Source organism: Ranitomeya variabilis, chromosome 6 (genome assembly GCF_051348905.1).
Source record: "Ranitomeya variabilis isolate aRanVar5 chromosome 6, aRanVar5.hap1, whole genome shotgun sequence".
NCBI classification, from domain to species: Eukaryota; Metazoa; Chordata; class Amphibia; order Anura; family Dendrobatidae; genus Ranitomeya; species Ranitomeya variabilis.
In genome coordinates, this window is record NC_135237.1 from 558807825 (window position 1) to 558827679 (window position 19855).

A 19855-nucleotide genomic window follows, 5' to 3' on the forward strand; every position below is an offset into this window, starting at 1 on the left:
TCATTCAAAAGTACAACTCGCTCTGCCAAAAAAGCCCTCATGTATCTGTGGACAGAAAACGGAAAAAAAAAGGGTCATGGCTCTGGGAAGAAGGAGAAGATGAAAACGAAAATTGGCCATGGCAGGAAAGGGTAAAAAACAAAAAAAAGATGGTACACAGATGTGGAGGTGGTGTAGGGTGGTACCGCACTGTGGAGAGGACAGGTAGGGTGGTAGACAGATAAGGAGATGTAGGGCGGTGCAGCACTGTGGAGAGGACGGGTAGGGTGGTAGATGAGGAGATGTAGGGCGGTGCAGCACTGTGGAGAGGACGGGTAGGGTGGTAGACAGATGAGGAGATGTAGGGCGGTGCAGCACTGTGGAGAGGACAGGTAGGGTGGTAGACAGATGAGGAGATGTAGGGCGGTGCAGCACTGTGGAGAGGACAGGTAGGGTGGTAGACAGATGAGATGTAGGGCGGTGCAGCACTGTGGAGAGGACAGGTAGGGTGGTAGACAGATGAGATGTAGGGCGGTGCAGCACTGTGGAGAGGAGGAGTAGGGTGGTAGACAGATGAGGTGGAGATGTAGGGCGGTGCAGCACTGTGGAGAGGACAGGTAGGGTGGTAGACAGATGAGGAGATGTAGGGCGGTGCAGCACTGTGGAGAGGAGGAGTAGGGTGGTAGACAGATGAGGCGGAGATGTAGGGCGGTGCAGCACTGTGGAGAGGACAGGTAGGGTGGTAGACAGATGAGGAGATGTAGGGCGGTGCAGCACTGTGGAGAGGACGGGTAGGGTGGTAGACAGATGAGGAGGTGTAGGATGGTGCAGTACTGTGGAGAGGACGGGTAGGGTTGTAGACAGATGAGGAGATGTAGGATGATGCAGCAGTGTGGAGAGGAGGAGGTAGACATGTGGAGATGTAGGGTGGTACCGCACTGTGGAGAGGACGGGTAGGGTGGTAAGACAGATGAGGAGATGTAGGATGGTGCAGCACTGTGGAGAGGACGGGTAGGGTTGTAGACAGATGAGATGTAGGATGGTGCAGCAGTGTGGAGAGGAGGAGGTAGACAGATGTGGAGATGTAGGGTGGTACCGCACTGTGGAGAGGATGGGTAGGGTGGAAGACAGATGAGGAGATGTAGGATGGTGCAGCAGTGTGGAGAGGACAGGTAGGGTGGTAGACAGATGAGGAGATGTAGGGTGGTGCAGCACTATGGAGAGGATGGGTAGGGTGATAGATAGACGAGATGATGTAGCGCAGTGGAGCACTGTGGAGAGGATGGGTAGGGTGGTGGACCGATGAAATGTAAGGTGGTGTAGCACTATGGAGAGGACAGGTAGGGTGGTAGACCGATGAGGAGATGTAGGGTGGTCCAGCACTGTGTAGAGGACCGGTATGGTGATAGATAGAAATGAGTAGCTCTAGGGCAGTGCAGCACTGTGGAGAGGAGTAAGGTGGTAGACAGAGATAAGAGAGTAGTTGTAGGGCAGTGCAGCACTGTGTAGAGGACCGGTATGGTGATAGATAGAAATAAGTGAGTAGCTGTAGTGCAGTGCAGCACTGTGGAGAGGAGGAGTAAGGTGGTAGACAGAGATAAAGGAGTAGTTGTAGGGAAATGCAGCACTGTGGAGAGGACTGGTATGGTGAAAGGAGATGTAGGGCAGTGCAGTACAGAGCTTATACAGTACTCTGTAGCGGATGTGCAACCAGTGCAACGACTGGCACATGGTGGAGGCATCAGTGTAGCGGCTGGACAGAAATAGGATCCAATTATCCTGGCTGAAGAATTCAGGATGTATTGGGAAAGAAGAAAGTTTAGTAAGAGAAGATGACTAATTGGAAAATAATTTGGGCTAAAAAAGTTGCTCATCTTTATGAGGCATTTTTAGTCACTTCAGTTTTCTTAACCAGCTGAATGCCAGGTGATAAGAGCAGGAGACAGAAGGTGGAATATGACTGCAGAATCGATTGTTCTTTGTAGTCGGGTATCCCATCTCTGTAGGAGCTGCATACACAAAACTGCATTTTTCCCCCGCCATTTCTGAAGCAATGAGACAGCACAAAGTGGAGACGTGGACGCGTCCCCAGCTGCCTCTTCCCCCCCACTGCTGATTTCCCGTCTCGGGCCCATTTTTCACCCTGTGAAGTATGGAGTGCAATCCAGGAGAAATGTTGTTTTGGCCGCAGCAGTGACAGGCTCGCGGCTCTGAGACGGGAAGGAGAAGACGAGGAGGAGGATGGGGAGAGGAATTCTGCTGCCGTCGTCTTATCTAAACCTTGGATTACGCCAGCGATCCTTTCATGGGCTTCCAACCACAGGAATTCTGTCCACTCCTCACCCCGAGGACCGGGAGAGCGACCATTTTATGGAACGAGACAGGAATCCAGAGCAGAGCTAAATATTTACCTGTCACCATGCGGAGAAAGTCCCCTCTGTGCCCACCAGACGAGAGAGAAAGAGACCCCTCTGCTCCCACCAGAAAAGAGAAAGAGACTCCTCTGCGCCCATAAGAAAAGAAAAAGAGACCTCTCTGCGCCCACCAGACGAGAAAGACCCCTCTGCACCCACCAGACAAGAGAAAGAGACCCCTCTGCTCCCACCAGAAAAGAGAAAGAGACTCCTCTGTGCCCACAAGAAAAGAGAAAGAGACTTCTCTGCGCCCACCAGACGAGAAAGACCCCTCTGCACCCACCAGACAAGAGAAAGAGACCCCTCTGCTCCCACCAGAAAAGAGAGACTCCTCTGTGCCCACAAGAAAAGAGAAAGAGGCCTCTCTGCGCCCACCAGACGAGAAAGACCCCTCTGCACCCACCAGACAAGAGAAAGAGACCCCTCTGCGCCCACCAGAAGAGAAAGACCCCTCTGCGCCCACCAGAAAAGAGAAAGAGACCCCTCTGCACCCACCAGAAAAAAGAAAGACTCCTCTGCGCCCACCAGAAAAGAGAAAGAGACCATGCTGCACCCACCAGACAAGAGAAAGAGAACCCTCTGCACCCACCAGACAAGAGAAAGAGACCCCTCTGCGCCCGCCAGACAAGAGACCCCTCTGCACCCACAAGAAAGATCCCCCTGCGCACACAAGAAAAGAGAAAGAGACCTCTCTGCGCCCGCCAGAAAAGAAAGAGACCACTCAGCACCCAACAGATGAAAGAGACCCCTCTGCACCCACAAGAAAAAAAAACCCTCTGCGACCACCAGAAAAGATAAAGAGACCCCTCTGCACCCACCAGACAAGAGAAAGAGACCCCGCTGCGCCCACCAGACAAAAGGATGAGACCCCTCTGCGCCCGCCAGACAAAAAAAAGACCCCTCTGCGCCCGCCAGACGAGAAAGAGAACCCTCTGCACCCACCAGACGAGAGAGAAAGGGACCCCTAAGCGCCCGCCAGACGGAAGAGAAAGACCCCTCAGCACCTGGACGGAAGATACCCCTCTGCGCCCACCAGACGTAAGAGAAAGACCCTCTGTGCCCACCAGACGTAAGAGAAAGACCCCTCTGTGCCCACCAGACGGAAGAGAAAGACCCCTCTGAGCCCACCAGAAGGAAGAGAAAGACTCCTCTGCGCTCAGACAGAAGAGAAAGACCCTATGTGCCCACCAGACGTAAGAGAAAGACCCCCTCAGTGCCCGCCTGATGGAAGAGAAAGACCCTCTGCGCCCATCAATCAGGAGAGAAAGACCCCTCTGCACCCAGACAGAAGAGAAAGACCCTCTGCTCCCACCAGACATAAGAGAAAGACCCCCTCAGTGCCCGTCAGATGGAAGAAAGCCCCCTCTGCGCCCGCCAGACGGAAGAGAAAGACCCCTCTGCGCCCACCAGACAGAAGAAAAAGACCCCTCTGCTCCCACCAGATGGAAGAGAAAGACCCCTCTGCGCTCAGACAGAAGAGAAAGACCCCTCTGCGCCCACCAGACGGAAGAGAAAGACCCCTCATTGCCTGCCTGAAGGAAGAGAAAGACCCCTCTGAGCCCACCAGAAGGAAGAGAAAGACTCCTCTGCGCTCAGACAGAAGAGAAAGACCCTATGTGCTCACCAGACGTAAGAGAAAGACCCCCTCAGTGCCCGCCTGATGGAAGAGAAAGACCCTCTGCGCCCATCAATCAGGAGAGAAAGACCCTCTGCTCCCACCAGACGTAAGAGAAAGACCCCCTCAGGGCCCGTCAGATGGAAGAAAGCCCCCTCTGCGCCCGCCAGACGGAAGAGAAAGACCCCTCTGCGCCCACCAGACAGAAGAAAAAGACCCCTCTGCTCCCACCAGATGGAAGAGAAAGCCCCCTCTGCGCCCACCAGACGGAAGAGAAAGACCCTCTGCTCCCACCAAACGTAAGATAAAGACCCCCTCAGTGCCCATCAGATGGAAGAGAAAGACCCCTCTGCGCCCACCAGACGGAAGAGAAAGACCCCTCTGCGCCTGCCAATCAGGAGAGAAAGACCCCTCAGCATCCAATCAGGAGACAAAGACCACTCTGCGCCCGCAGATCAGGAAAGAATGACCCCTCTGCTTCCGCCAATCAGGAGACAAAGAACCCTCTGCGTCCGCCAATCAGGAGAGAAGGACATTGCCATCACTACAAACTGGGAGAGGACAAACTCACAGACATACTACATATCCTCCCCGGGAAAGCTGGGTGACAAGATGGGTCCCATCAGAGCCCTATAGGAGCTGTCCGCCATCTTTTGCAGACTTCTTAATGACGATGTGGGCTACGTCTACATCAACCACCCCCGACTCATACTGCTTCACATATGCTGTTCAGAACACCAGAAAAGCTGGGTGTAACGCCTACTGATTCTGTCATCCACAATGTCCTGTGGCACCAAAGATGTACTCTGCCAACTTTAACTCCCACACTTGTCACCCAGCTTTCTTGGAGTCCTGAACTGCACGTTGGCTTTGAACTATAGCTCCGCAGACCACAAATTGCTGCTGCAAACTTACTAGGACTTTAGGAAAGCTGAGTCTTCCCTCTAAGTCCCACATGAGATCTGTTACCCATCTCTCTCACAACCCAGAACGGCGATGTTACTTCATTACGCATTCAACCATCTCCCTCCAACTATGGGATGAAATGGGCTTTCATTACAGCTCACACACAGGAGCGGTCACCTATCTTTCCCAGACTCCAGAACGGCACTTAACGATTCGCCTCCCACACTGCATCTCAATGCAGACGGCCAAACCGTGCACAATTTACTGGCCAAACCGTCCTGCCGTTGGCCCCATGTGCGTTCAGCCTCACTGCCCGGTCTCAGGAAGAAGACGGAGAACGCAGAGCGTTATCTGGGGAGCCACAAGTACAAGGTCGTATATCAGAGGAGACAAGAACCTCGCACCTCCAGCAAAAAGGAAACCTACAGTCACCACCCCAGAAACCACACAGCGACCCGTGCAAGCCCCACCTAACGCCGACACCGTGCACCCGGGTGTGCAAAACGGGCGCTGATGTAGCAGACCCAAAGAGGCTGTCCGAAGCCTTACAGGGATATATGCCTGATCCAAAGTTCTGAAACCTTGGAATATACTTCATGGGTTAACGTTTCACTATTACCGAGCACTCTCTGCTTGCTGTCAGCAAATGGAAACACTGATTTTCATGCAAAAAAGGTAAAACCAGGCACAAACCCAATGCAACAAAGTGCAAATGGCTCTCCTGTCCTGACTGTTTGCTACAATGTTCCAGGAACTCCGAGACTGCCTGGACTGGGAATCATTGGAACAAACCAGCAGATTTCATGTTTTTTTTTTTTTATTCTATTTTTTTTTTCAGCCCTGGAATATAAATAAGATTATTTGCGCTGACAGCCAGCAGAGATCTTGAAGAAAAAAAAAAAAGGTAACACAAAGTATTGAAAAGTTGCAAAACTTTTTCCTATGCAATCGTTAACCCTTTTCGCAAGACCTGAGGCAAAAAAACTGAAGATGCCATAATAAACCCTTTAATTACACAAGAATGGACAAGGACCCCGCTTCAAGTTACAACCTGCGGAGCCCCCGTTAACCCCTTCCCTCGTTAACCCTGTGCTCTCCATTGTAATAAACAGCAGCAACAACAAGAAAATGTCAAACACTGAATGAAGAAGCGGCCACTTACCGGACACTGAATGCTGCCGTCTACGTGGTCTATGCTGCCGCGGGAAAGCCGGACGTCAGGCTTCTAAGAAAAAATAAATGCATAAATAAATATAATATAGGGAAAAATAAAAAATGTAAATTTTAAATGTTGCACGAGAAAAAAAAAGTGAGAAGGTATTCTAAAGAGCTTCCTTAAGGAAATCCAAAAAAAAAAAAAAAAAAAAAAAGGGTCGGCATTAACCCGTACCGTTCTGGCCACACAACACGTGAAGACCTGCATGGTGAGCGGAGGCGCGGTGCTCGCCTCACAGGGCCGCTTCTGGAAAACAAACAGCAGCCGGGCTGCAGCATGAAGTCCAGTCTCCTGCGGAGGACGGCTGATGTGCGCTCGTCTTGGCTGCAGCCGCAGGACTGGAAGTGAAGCCGATTACTGGATGGCTTTAGCATTGCACAAGCTGCGGAGGGAGTGTGCGACACAGGAAGAGCAGGGAGAGAAGCAGCGGTGCCACAGATCAGAAGTAATCACCGGCGCCCCGGAGAACGGGCACAAGTCGGGGTGATGCACGCTTCCCGAGACGTGAGTCACGAGGTGGTGCCAGGAGGGTGAACTGTGCCAACCCCAAGCCCTGGGAAAATAAGTCACATGGCCGTCACGGTATGCAAGATGCGCTGCAGCGTCGCTACAACTGCCCAGGAATGGCTGCCATTTAAAGAGACACAACCTGTCAACAACTTTCCTTCTTACAGGGGGTCGCCTCCTGGGGAGAACCAGGCAAATCAAGTACGTGTCTCCGTCCCCTGACTTGGTAAACGGTGGGGTCCCAGATAGCTGACCCCATAAGGGCGAGAGGAGCAGAAAGTTTATCAGTGACTTCTGCCTGACTGTTGATCAGTGTCTGCAGCAGCAAGGAATCATCTGAGCAGGGCCGGGTTTAGACAAAGTGGGGCCCTGGGCAAAAGTTTAAAGTGGGGCCCCAAATGCTCACATATTACACCATCACACACAAACATTTCTGCTGTATTTCCACTCACTGAGTTTAGGCCGTTAAACGAGCGTGATAGACAATAATGAAGGCGTTCGACGCTTGTTTCCCGGCCTCTTTACTCAGGAAGAATGATGGGTACAGATAGTCCTCGATACAGTATAACGCAGGTCTCATACAGTACATATAGAATAATGCTCTCCCTATGGCCCTTGATAGAGTATAATGCAGCCCCCCTCAGAGTATAATGCAGCTTCCCCTCAGAGTATAATGCAGCCAGACACACAGTATAATGCAGCACCCCCACACAGTATAATGCAGCACCCCCACACAGTATAATGCAGCACCCCCACACAGTATAATGCAGCACCCCCACACAGTATAATGCAGCACCCCCACACAGTATAATGCAGCACCCCCACACAGTATAATGCAGCATCCCCACACAGTATAATGCAGCATCCCCACACAGTATAATGCAGCATCCCCACACAGTATAATGCAGCACCCCCACACAGTATAATGCAGCACCCCCACACAGTATAATGCAGCATCCCCACACAGTATAATGCAGCACCCCCACACAGTATAATGCAGCACCCCCACACAGTATAATGCAGCACCCCCACACAGTATAATGCAGCACCCTCACACAGTATAATGCAGCACCCTCACACAGTATAATGCAGCACCCCCACACACAAGCAGTACACTGCATCTCCCACACATAGTACAATGCAGCCCCCCTCAGAGTATAATGCAGCCCCCCATAGAATAATGCAGCTCCCCCTCAGAGTATAATGCAGCCCCACAGTATAATGGAGCCCCCCCCACACACAGTATAATGCAGCTCCCTCAGAGTACAACGCGGCCCCCTCAAAACATAATGCAACACCTTCAGAGTATAATGCAGCCCCGACACATACACACAGCAAAATGCAGCACCCCCACATACAAGCAGTATAATGCAGCCCCCACACATCGTACAATGCAGCCCCCCACACATACACAGTATAATGCAGCCCCCCACATATAGTACAATGCAGCCCCCCACACATAGTATAATGCAGCCCCTCAAAAACACAGTATAATGCAGTCCCCCACACACAGTATAATGCAGGCCCCCCACCCACACAGTGTAATGCAGGCCCCCCACACAGTATAATGCAGCTCATCACACACACAATTTAATGCAGCCCCAACAAACACACAGTATACTGTAGCCCCGCACACAGTAAAATGCAACCCCCTTTCCACACACTGTATAATGCAGCCACCCCCCACACACAGTATAATGCAGCCCCCACACACACAGTATAAAGCATCTGATGCTCTCTCCTCCATCACTGCTTTCAACTGTATCAGTTGAATAAGCAATGCGGGTGGGGGGAGGGCAGCGTCTGGCCCCTCTTACTCAGGGGCCCCATCGCGTCTGTATGGTGTGCCGCTATTAGAGGCACACCACTGGCTGGGGGCACCTGGAGTGGAGGAGCGTGGGGCCCTAGGCAGCTGCCTGGTCTGCCTGCCCTGCATCTGAGATGGATGACCTTACACAAGAGATCACAAGTGATTAAAAAAGAAAAAAAAAAAAAAAAGTGCACGTCCGGCTCAAGAGATTGCACAAACGCTGGATGCAAAAATGTCAATACATCCTCTAAGAAAAATGTGCTGTAACACAAACTATGTAGGAAGAGCACATGGTCTCCTAACTATTGCATAACTTGAATACTATAGCAGGTACAGTATATTCTTGTACATAGGGGCAGTATTATAGTAGTTATATTCTTGTACATAGGAGCAGTATTATAGTAGTTATATTCTTGTACATAGGGACAGTATTATAGTAGTTATATTCTTGTACATAGGGGCAGTATTATAGTAGTTATATTCTTGTACATAGGAGCAGTATTATAGTAGTTATATTCTTGTACATAGGGGCAGTATTATAGTAATTATATTCTTGTACATAGGGGCAGTATTATAGTAGTTATATTCTTGTACATAGGGGCAGTATTATAGTAGTTATATTCTTGTACATAGGAGCAGTATTATAGTAGTTATATTCTTGTACATAGGGGCAGTATTATAGTAGTTATATTCTTGTACATAGGGGCAGTATTATAGTAGTTATATTCTTGTATATAGGGGCAGCATTATCGTATATTCTTGTACATAGGATAAGTATTATAGTAGTTATATTCTTGTACATAGAGGCAGTATTATAGTAGTTATATTCTTATACATAGGAGGCAGTATTATAGTAGTTACATTCTTGCACATAGGGGCAGTATTATAGTAGTTATATTCTTGTACACAGGAGAAGTATTATAGTAGTTATATTCTTGTACATGGGGGCAGTATTATAGTAGTTATATCCTTGTACATAGGAGCAGTATTATAGTAGTTATATTCTTGTACATGGGGGCAGTATTATAGTAGTTATATTCTTGTACATAGGAGCAGTATTATAGTAGTTATATTCTTGTACATAGGAGCAGTATTATAGTAGTTATATTCTTGTACATAGGGGCAGTATTATAGTAGTTATATTCTTGTACATAGGGGCAGTATTATAGTAGTTATATTCTTGTATATAGGGGCAGCATTATCGTATATTCTTGTACATAGGATAAGTATTATAGTAGTTATATTCTTGTACATAGAGGCAGTATTATAGTAGTTATATTCTTATACATAGGAGGCAGTATTATAGTAGTTACATTCTTGCACATAGGGGCAGTATTATAGTAGTTATATTCTTGTACACAGGAGAAGTATTATAGTAGTTATATTCTTGTACATGGGGGCAGTATTATAGTAGTTATATCCTTGTACATAGGAGCAGTATTATAGTAGTTATATTCTTGTACATGGGGGCAGTATTATAGTAGTTATATTCTTGTACATAGGAGCAGTATTATAGTAGTTATATCCTTGTACATAGGAGCAGTATTATAGTAGTTATATTCTTGTACATGGGGGCAGTATTATAGTAGTTATATTCTTGTACATAGGGGCAGTATTATAGTAGTTATATTCTTGTACATAGGGGCAGTATTATAGTAGTTATATTCTTGTACATGGGGGCAGTATTATAGTAGTTATATTCTTGTACATAGGAGCAGTATTATAGTAGTTATATCCTTGTACATAGGAGCAGTATTATAGTAGTTATATTCTTGTACATAGGGGCAGTATTATAGTAGTTATATTCTTGTACATAGGGGCAGTATTATAGTAGTTATATTCTTGTACACAGGGGCAGTATTATAGTAGTTATATTCTTGTACATAGGAGCAGTATTATAGTAGCTATATCCTTGTACATAGGAGCAGTATTATAGTAGTTATATTCTTGTACATAGGGGCAGTATTATAGTAGTTATATTCTTGTACATAGGGGCAGTATTATAGTAGTTATATTCTTGTACACAGGGGCAGTATTATAGTAGTTATATTCTTGTACATAGGAGCAGTATTATAGTAGTTATATTCTTGTACATAGGGGCAGTATTATAGTAATATTCTTGACATATAGGGGCAGTATTATAGTAGTTATATTCTTGTACAGAGGAGCAGTATTATAGTAGCTATATTCTTGTACACAGGGGGCAGTATTATAGTAGTTATATTCTTGTACACAGGGGGCAGTATTATAGCAGTTATATTCTTGTACATGGGGGCAGTATTATAGTAGTTATATTCTTGTACATAGGGGCAGTATTATAGTAGTTATATTCTTGTACATAGGGGCAGTATTATAGTAGTTATATTATTGTACATAGGGAGCAGTATAATAGTAGTTATATTCTTGTACATAGGGAGCAGTATAATAGTAGTTATATTCTTGTACATAGGAGCAGTATTATAGTAGTTATATCCTTGTACATAGGAGCAGTATTATAGTAGTTATATTCTTGTACATAGGGGCAGTATTATAGTAGTTATATTCTTGTACATAGGGGAATTATTATAGTAGTTACATTCTTGTACATAGGAGCAGTATTATAGTAGTTATATCCTTGTACATAGGAGCAGTATTATAGTAGTTATATTCTTATACATAGGAGCAGTATTATAGTAGTTATATTCTTGTACATAGGGGCAGTATTATAGTAGTTATATTATTGTACACAGGGGCAGTATTATAGTAGTTATATTCTTGTACATAGGAGCAGTATTATAGTAGTTATATCCTTGTACATAGGAGCAGTATTATAGTAGTTATATTCTTGTACATAGGAGAAGTATTGTAGTAGTTATATTCTTGTACACGGGGACAGTATTACAGTTGTGTACAGTGAACAGTATTTCTAATTACCAGGAATCGCTCTTCTTTCTCCAGCCAGCGCTGGTCTTCTTCCATCTCCTGCTGTTGTCTTATTAGATGTTCCTCCATTAAATGTGTAGGTAGGACCTGCCCCAAACATCTCATGTCCAAGGGTCCCGAATCCTGTGTACATTAACAGCCATTACAATACTGTACAATACACTAAATTACGAATTTGACCGATGTTCTTTTTTGCCACACACGGTCGCTCACCTCCATATTCGCCTGCCACATGTTAACATCTTGCGTCCGATGGTTCCAGGAATCGTGATGGTCTAAGACTGTGGCCTGGCCGGGGTAAATGTTTCCAGCCATAGAAGGGATTCTGTGGGTGACGGGATACCCAGACACCTATGGACGCAGGAAATCGTATAGACAGTAATTACACCCATAGCTCTATAGCTGTTGTAAAGCTTCAATTCTCATTGTATGCTGGGAGTTGTAGTTTTGCAGTAGCGGATGACTGTATAGTCGCCATGCTGCGATATTGGAGATGTGTACTACTCAATATGAGGCCAGGGAGCTGCTGGAGGACCAGTGGCTGCAGCTTTGGCTGTGACTGGAGCATAAGATACTCATACTATGTATTTTTTACCATCTGTCCAGCATGACATGGCTGAATGTATCCTGCAGTTTTGTGCCCCCCTTAATCGAGTATTACCCCTCCCTCCGCAGATGCTCCTGTGTTACCCGCGTGTTGTGACTCGCCCGCGCTGCCGACAGGGTCGATCCCACATACCTCCGCGTACGCTGCAACCCCCGTTCCCATAAGTAAAGATTTCCAGACTGACATACAGTGACGCACCAATCAGGAATGTACGCATAATCGGGGGACAACGAGGCTGTAAGTGCATGCTGGGAGTAGTAGTTCCACTCCATTATCATTGACTAACTACTTGAAATGCTCCTTGTACAGGGGGAATGGATCTGGATACAGGGGAGAGATGAGACCACCGCTGTCTGTATTTAACTGCGTGTCACATCTCCGCAAAACCACAAAATACGGTGACACAGGGGATCGCACCACATCATCGGGGTCTGAGGCCATGTCAGCCATAAATACTCCTCGTAGGGAGGGGGGAAGCTTCCAAGGACAAGAAGAAGAGGTCTGTGAGGTATATGCGCTTCCGAGGACAAGAAGAGGAGGTCTGTGAGGTATATGCGCTTCCGAGGACAAGAAGAGGAGGTCTGTGAGGTATATGCGCTTCCGAGGACAAGAAGAGGAGGTCTGTGAGGTATATGCGCTTCCGAGGACAAGAAGAGGTCTGTGAGGTATATGTGCTTCCGAGGACAAGAAGAAGAGGTCTGTGAGGTATATGTGCTTCCGAGGACAAAAAGAAGAGGTCTGTGAGGTATATGTGCTTCCGAGGACAAAAAGAAGAGGTCTGTGAGGTATATGCGCTTCCGAGGACAAAAAGAAGAGGTCTGTGAGGTATATACGCTTCCAAGGATAAGAAGAGGTCTGTGAGGTATATGCGCTTCCGAGGACAAGAAGAAGAGGTCTGTGAGGTATATGTGCTTCCGAGGACAAGAAGAAGAGGTCTGTGAGGTATATGTGCTTCCGAGGACAAGAAGAAGAGGTCTGTGAGGTATATGCGCTTCCGAGGACAAGAAGAGGAGGTCTGTGAGGTATATGCGCTTCCGAGGACAAAAAGAAGGTCTGTGAGGTATATGCGCTTCCGAGGACAAAAAGAGGTCTGTGAGGTATATGCGCTTCAAAGGACAAGAAGAGGTCTGTGAGGTATATGCGCTTCCGAGGACAAAAAGACCAGGTCTGTGAGGTATATGCGCTTCCAAGGACAAGAAGTCTGTGAGGTATATGCGCTTCCAAGGACAAAAAGAAGAGGTCTGTGAGGTATATGCGCTTCCGAGGACAAAACGAAGAGGTCTGTGAGGTATATGCGCTTCCAAGGATAAGAAGAAGAGGTCTGTGAGGTATATGCGCTTCCCAGGACAAGAAGAAGAGGTCTGTGAAGTATATGTGCTTCCGAGGACAAGAAGAAGAGGTCTGTGAGGTATATGCGCTCAGGGCCGGCTCCAGGTTTTTGAGGGCCCCGGGCGAAAGAGTCTCAGTGGGCCCCCCCCCTTTAAAATATATCACGATTCATGATGCCCAGATACAGCGGAGAAATATAGGTATAGTACAATGCCAGATTTCACTTCTTACATGAGTGATAGCTATTGTAAATTCTGCAGTGTATATATACAGGGGAGAGGTACTGTGCAGTGTATATATACAGGAGGAGTGGTACTGTGCAGTGTATATATACAGGAGGAGAGGTACTGTGCAGTGTATATATACAGGAGGAGAGGTACTGTGCAGTGTATATATACAGGAGGAGAGGTACTGTGCAGTGTATATATACAGGAGGAGCGGTACTGTGCAGTGTATATATACAGGAGGAGCGGTACTGTGCAGTGTATATATACAGGGGAGAGGTACTGTACAGTGTATATATACAGGAGGAGAGGTACTGTGCAGTGTATATATACAGGACAGGTGGAGGGTACTGTGCAGTGTATATATACAGGGGAGAGGTACTGTGCAGTGTATATATACAGGAGGAGCGGTACTGTGCAGTGTATATATACAGGAGGAGAGGTACTGTGCGGTGTATATATAGAGGGGAGTGGTACTGTGCACTGTATATATACAGGAGGAGTGGTACTGTGCAGTGTATATATACAGGAGGAGTGGTACTGTGCGGTGTATATATACAGGAGGAGTGGTACTGTGCAGTGTCTATATACAGGACAGGAGGAGTGGTACTGTGCGGTGTATATATACAGGAGGAGTGGTACTGTGCAGTGTATATATACAGGGGAGTGGTACTGTGCAGTGTATATATACAGGAGGAGTGGTGCTATGCAGTGTATATATACAGGAGGAGTGGTACTGTGCAGTGTATATATACAGGAGGAGTGGTACTGTGCAGTGTATATATACAGGAGGAGTGGTACTGTACAGTGTATATATACAGGAGGAGTGGTGCTATGCAGTGTATATATACAGGAGGAGTGGTACTGTACAGTGTATATATACAGGAGGAGAGGTACTGTGCAGTGTATATATACAGGACAGGAGATATGGTAATGTGCAGTGTATATATACAGGACAGGAGGAGTGGTAATGTGCAGTGTATATATACAGGACAGGAGGAGTGGTACTGTACAGTGTATATATACAGGACAGGAGATATGGTAATGTGCAGTGTATATATACAGGACAGGAGGAGTGGTACTGTGCAGTGTATATATACAGGACAGGAGAAGTGGTACTGTGCAGTGTATATATACAGGAGGAGTGGTACTGTACAGTGTATATATACAGGACAGGAGGAGTGGTACTGTGCAGTGTATATATACAGGACAGGAGATATGGTAATGTGCAGTGTATATATACAGGACAGGAGGAGTGGTACTGTGCAGTGTATATATACAGGACAGGAGGAGTGGTAATGTGCAGTGTATATATACAGGACAGGAGGAGTGGTACTGTGCAGTGTATATATACAGGACAGGAGATATGGTAATGTGCAGTGTATATATACAGGACAGGAGGAGTGGTACTGTGCAGTGTATATATACAGGACAGGAGGAGTGGTAATGTGCAGTGTATATATACAGGACAGGAGGAGTGGTACTGTGCAGTGTATATATACAGGACAGGAGGAGTGGTACTGTGCAGTGTATATATACAGGACAGGAGGAGTGGTACTGTGCAGTGTATATATACAGGACAGGAGGAGTGGTACTGTGCAGTGTATATATACAGGACAGGAGGAGTGGTAATGTGCAGTGTATATATACAGGACAGGAGGAGTGGTACTGTGCAGTGTATATATACAGGACAGGAGGAGTGGTAATGTGCAGTGTATATATACAGGACAGGAGGAGTGGTACTGTGCAGTGTATATATACAGGACAGGAGGAATGGTACTGTGCAGTGTATATATACAGGACAGGAGATATGGTAATGTGCAGTGTATATATACAGGACAGGAGGAGTGGTACTGTGCAGTGTATATATACAGGACAGGAGGAGTGGTAATGTGCAGTGTATATATACAGGACAGGAGGAGTGGTACTGTGCAGTGTATATATACAGGACAGGAGGAGTGGTACTGTGCAGTGTATATATACAGGACAGGAGCAGTGGTACTGTGCAGTGTATATATACAGGACAGGAGGAGTGGTAATGTGCAGTGTATATATACAGGACAGGAGGAGTGGTACTGTGCAGTGTATATATACAGGACAGGAGGAGTGGTAATGTGCAGTGTATATATACAGGACAGGAGATATGGTAATGTGCAGTGTATATATACAGGACAGGAGGAGTGGTACTGTGCAGTGTATATATACAGGACAGGAGGAGTGGTACTGTGCAGTGTATATATACAGGACAGGAGGAGTGGTACTGTGCAGTGTATATATACAGGACAGGAGATATGGTAATGTGCAGTGTATATATACAGGACAGGAGGAGTGGTACTGTGCAGTGTATATATACAGGACAGGAGGAGTGGTAATGTGCAGTGTATATATACAGGACAGGAGGAATGGTACTGTGCAATGTATATATACAGGACAGGAGGAGTGGTACTGTACAGTGTATATATACAGGACAGGAGGAGTGGTAATGTGCAGTGTATATATACAGGACAGGAGGAATGGTACTGTGCAGTGTATATATACAGGACAGGAGGAGTGGTACTGTGCAATGTATATATACAGGACAGGAGGGGTGGTACTGTGCAGTGTATATGAACAGGAGGAGTGGTACTGTGCAGTGTATATATACAGGACAGGAGGAGTGGTACTGTGCAGTGTATATATACAGGACAGGAGGAGTGGTAATGTGCAGTGTATATATACAGGACAGGAGGAGTGGTACTGTGCAGTGTATATATACAGGGGAGTGGTACTGTGCAGTGTATATATACAGGGGAGTGGTACTGTGCAGTGTATATATACAGGAGGAGTGGTGCTATGCAGTGTATATATACAGGAGGAGTGGTACTGTGCAGTGTATATATACAGGAGGAGTGGTAATGTGCAGTGTATATATACAGGACAGGAGGAGTGGTACTGTGCAGTGTATATATACAGGGGAGTGGTACTGTGCAGTGTATATATACAGGGGAGTGGTACTGTGCAGTGTATATATACAGGAGGAGTTGTACTGTGCAGTGTATATATACAGGACAGGAGGTGTGGTACTGTACAGTGTATATATACAGGGGAGTGGTACTGTGCAGTGTATATATACAGGGGAGTGGTACTGTGCAGTGTATATATACAGGAGGAGTGGTACTGTGCAGTGTATATATACAGGAGGAGTGGTACTGTGCAGTGTATATATACAGGAGGAGTGGTACTGTGCAGTGTATATATACAGACAGGAGGAGCGGTACTGTGCAGTGTATATATACAGGAGGAGTGGTGCTATGCAGTGTATATATACAGGACAGGAGGTGTGGTACTGTGCAGTGTATATATACAGGGGAGTGGTACTGTGCAGTGTATATACTTCAACAGCCGCCCAGCCCAGGCCCCCAGCACCTGTCCTGTATATATATTATATACACTGTATCTATACAGGCTGTGCTGGGGGCCTGGGCTGGGAGGCTGCTGTAGTATATATATATCAGCTGCAGCCGCCCAGCCCATGGCCGCCCCAGGTCACCCAGTCCCAGACTGTCAGAACATACAGCGATATAGCATTGCACTCACTCAGGTGCTGGTAGGAGCTCGGTCTCCTTGATAAGTTCAGGAGTGCACACAGTCAGGAGATTCAGAGCAGGAGAACTCTCCGCCCACAATGTCACGCTAGCTGTGTCCTTAATTAACCCCTATGTGTGCCTGGCCCTGCACTGACAGTGAGAAGATGCTTGTGCCAGCGCAAATTGAAAGGGTAGAAAGGGTTAAAGCAGCCAGATGGCTCTATGACTGTGTGAGTGGGCCCCCCTGTCTCGTCAGGGCCCCGGCAATTGCCCGGCAATTGCCCGGCTAGGCCGGGTGTTGACGCCGGCCCTGTATGCGCTTCCGAGGACAAGAAGTCTGAGGTATATGCGCTTCCGAGGACAAAAAGAAGAGGTCTGTGAGGTATATGCGCTTCCAAGGATAAGAAGAAGAGGTCTGTGAGGTATATGCGCTTCCGAGGACAAAAACAAGAGGTCTGTGAGGTATATGTGCTTCAGAGGACAAGAAGAGGTCTGTGAGGTATATGCGCTTCCGAGGACAAGAAGTCTGAGGTATATGTGCTTCCGAGGACAAGAAGAAGAGGTCTGTGAGGTATATGCGCTTCCGAGGACAAGAAGTCTGAGGTATATGTGCTTCCGAGGACAAGAAGTCTGAGGTATATGTGCTTCCGAGGACAAGAAGAAGAGGTCTGTGAGGTATATGCGCTTCCGAGGACAAGAAGTCTGAGGTATATGTGCTTCCGAGGACAAGAAGAAGAGGTCTGTGAGGTATATGTGCTTCCGAGGACAAAAAGAAGAGGTCTGTGAGGTATATGCGCTTCCGAGTACAAAAAGAAGAGGTCTGTGAGGTATATGTGCTTCAGAGGACAAGAAGAAGAGGTCTGTGAGGTATATGCGCTTCCGAGGACAAGAAGAAGTCTGAGGTATATGTGCTTCCGAGGACAAGAAGAAGTCTGAGGTATATGTGCTTCCGAGGACAAGAAGAAGAGGTCTGTGAGGTATATGTGCTTCCGAGGACAAAAAGAAGAGGTCTGTGAGGTATATGCGCTTCCGAGGACAAGAAGAAGTCTGAGGTATATGTGCTTCCGAGGACAAGAAGTCTGAGGTATATGTGCTTCCGAGGACAAGAAGAGGTCTGTGAGGTATATGTGCTTCCAAGGACAAACAGAAGAGGTCTGTGAGGTATATGCGCTTCCGAGGACAAAAAGAAGAGGTCTGTGAGGTATATGTGCTTCAGAGGACAAGAAGAAGAGGTCTGTGAGGTATATGCGCTTCCGAGGACAAGAAGAAGTCTGAGGTATATGTGCTTCCGAGGACAAGAAGTCGCCTGAGGTATATGTGCTTCCGAGGACAAGAAGAAGAGGTCTGTGAGGTATATGTGCTTCCGAGGACAAAAAGAAGAGGAGGTCTGTGAGGTATATGCGCTTCCAAGGACAAAAAGAAGAGGAGGTCTGTGAGGTATATGCGCTTCCGAGGACAAGAAGTCTGAGGTATATGTGCTTCCGAGGACAAGAAGTCTGAGGTATATGTGCTTCGTAGGACAAGAAGTCTGAGGTATATGCGCTTCCGAGGACAAAAAGTCTGAGGTATATGTGCTTCCGAGGACAAGAAGTCTGAGGTATATGTGCTCCCGAGGACAAGAAGAAGAGGTCTGTGAGGTATATGTGCTTCCGAGAACAAAAAGAAGAGGTCTGTGAGGTATATGCGCTTCCGAGGACAAAAAGAAGAGGTCTGTGAGGTATATGCGCTTCCAAGGGCAAGAAGAAGAGGTCTGTGAGGTATATGCGCCTCCGAGGACAAGAAAAAGAGGTCCGTGAGGTATATGTGCTTTCGAGGACAAGAAGAAGAGGTCTGTGAGGTATATGTGCTTCCGAGGACAAGAAGAAGAGGAGGTCTGTGAGGTATATGCGCTTCCAAGGACAAAAAGAAGAGGAGGCCTGTGAGGTATATGCGCTTCCAAGGACAAAAAGAAGAGGAGGTCTGTGAGGTATATGCGCTTCCAAGGACAAAAAGAAGAGGAGGTCTGTGAGGTATATGCGCTTCCAAGGACAAAAAGAAGAGGAGGTCTGTGAGGTATATGTGCTTCCGAGGACAAGAAGAGGTCTGTGAGGTATATACACTTCCGAGGACAAGAAGAAGAGGTCTGTGAGGTATATGTGCTTCCAAGGACAAGAAGAGGTCTGTGAGGTATATGCGCTTCCAAGGACAAGAAGAGGTCTGTGAGGTATATGCGCTTCCGAGGACAAAAAGAAGAGGTCTGTGAGGCATGTGCTATTCCGAGGACAAAAAGAAGAGGTCTGTGAGAAATATGCGCTTCCGAGGACAAAAAGAAGAGGTCTGTAAAGCATATGCTATTCCGAGGACAAAAAGAAGAGGTCTGTGAGGTAAATGCGCTTCCGAGGACAAAAAGAAGAGGTCTGTGAGGTATATGTCCTTCATGCCCGACAATCTGGGAGTTTCAAGAGGCTTGAATTTTTTTTTAACCTCCCCTAAAAACACTGCAAATTAAGTTTTGCCTCGGTGGTCTCTTTATTTTCGGGATTAGTGATGCTCCAAGCAATCATTAAAGGGTTATTCCCAAAATATTAAGTTATCCCCTTTCCTCAGAATAGAGGATAACCTACTGATCGCTGGGGGTCTAACCAACCCTAAGAACGGGGTTCTGGAACACGGACCCTGCAGCCCCGCCCAGAATGGAGCGGAGGGTGCACAGGCTTGATATTCACACCATTGTCTATGGGACTGCCGAGTACAGCGCTCACTTGTCACCATCAGCACCGT

General features: G+C 47.0%; 1 protein-coding gene across 20 annotated transcripts in view; it reads right to left on the reverse strand.

Moving 5' to 3' along the window:
- Window positions 1-19855, reverse strand: part of PTK2 (protein tyrosine kinase 2) — a 196438-nt gene that overhangs the window by 10377 nt on the left and 166206 nt on the right. For all 20 annotated transcript variants that reach the window (XM_077271302.1, XM_077271309.1, XM_077271306.1 and 17 more), the window contains 3 exons: window positions 11583-11720; window positions 11361-11492; window positions 6077-6139 (listed from right to left, as the gene is read on the reverse strand). In XM_077271302.1, coding sequence (XP_077127417.1) covers window positions 6077-6139; window positions 11361-11492; window positions 11583-11720 — 333 coding nt within the window. The remainder of the gene's footprint in view (window positions 1-6076; window positions 6140-11360; window positions 11493-11582; window positions 11721-19855) is intronic.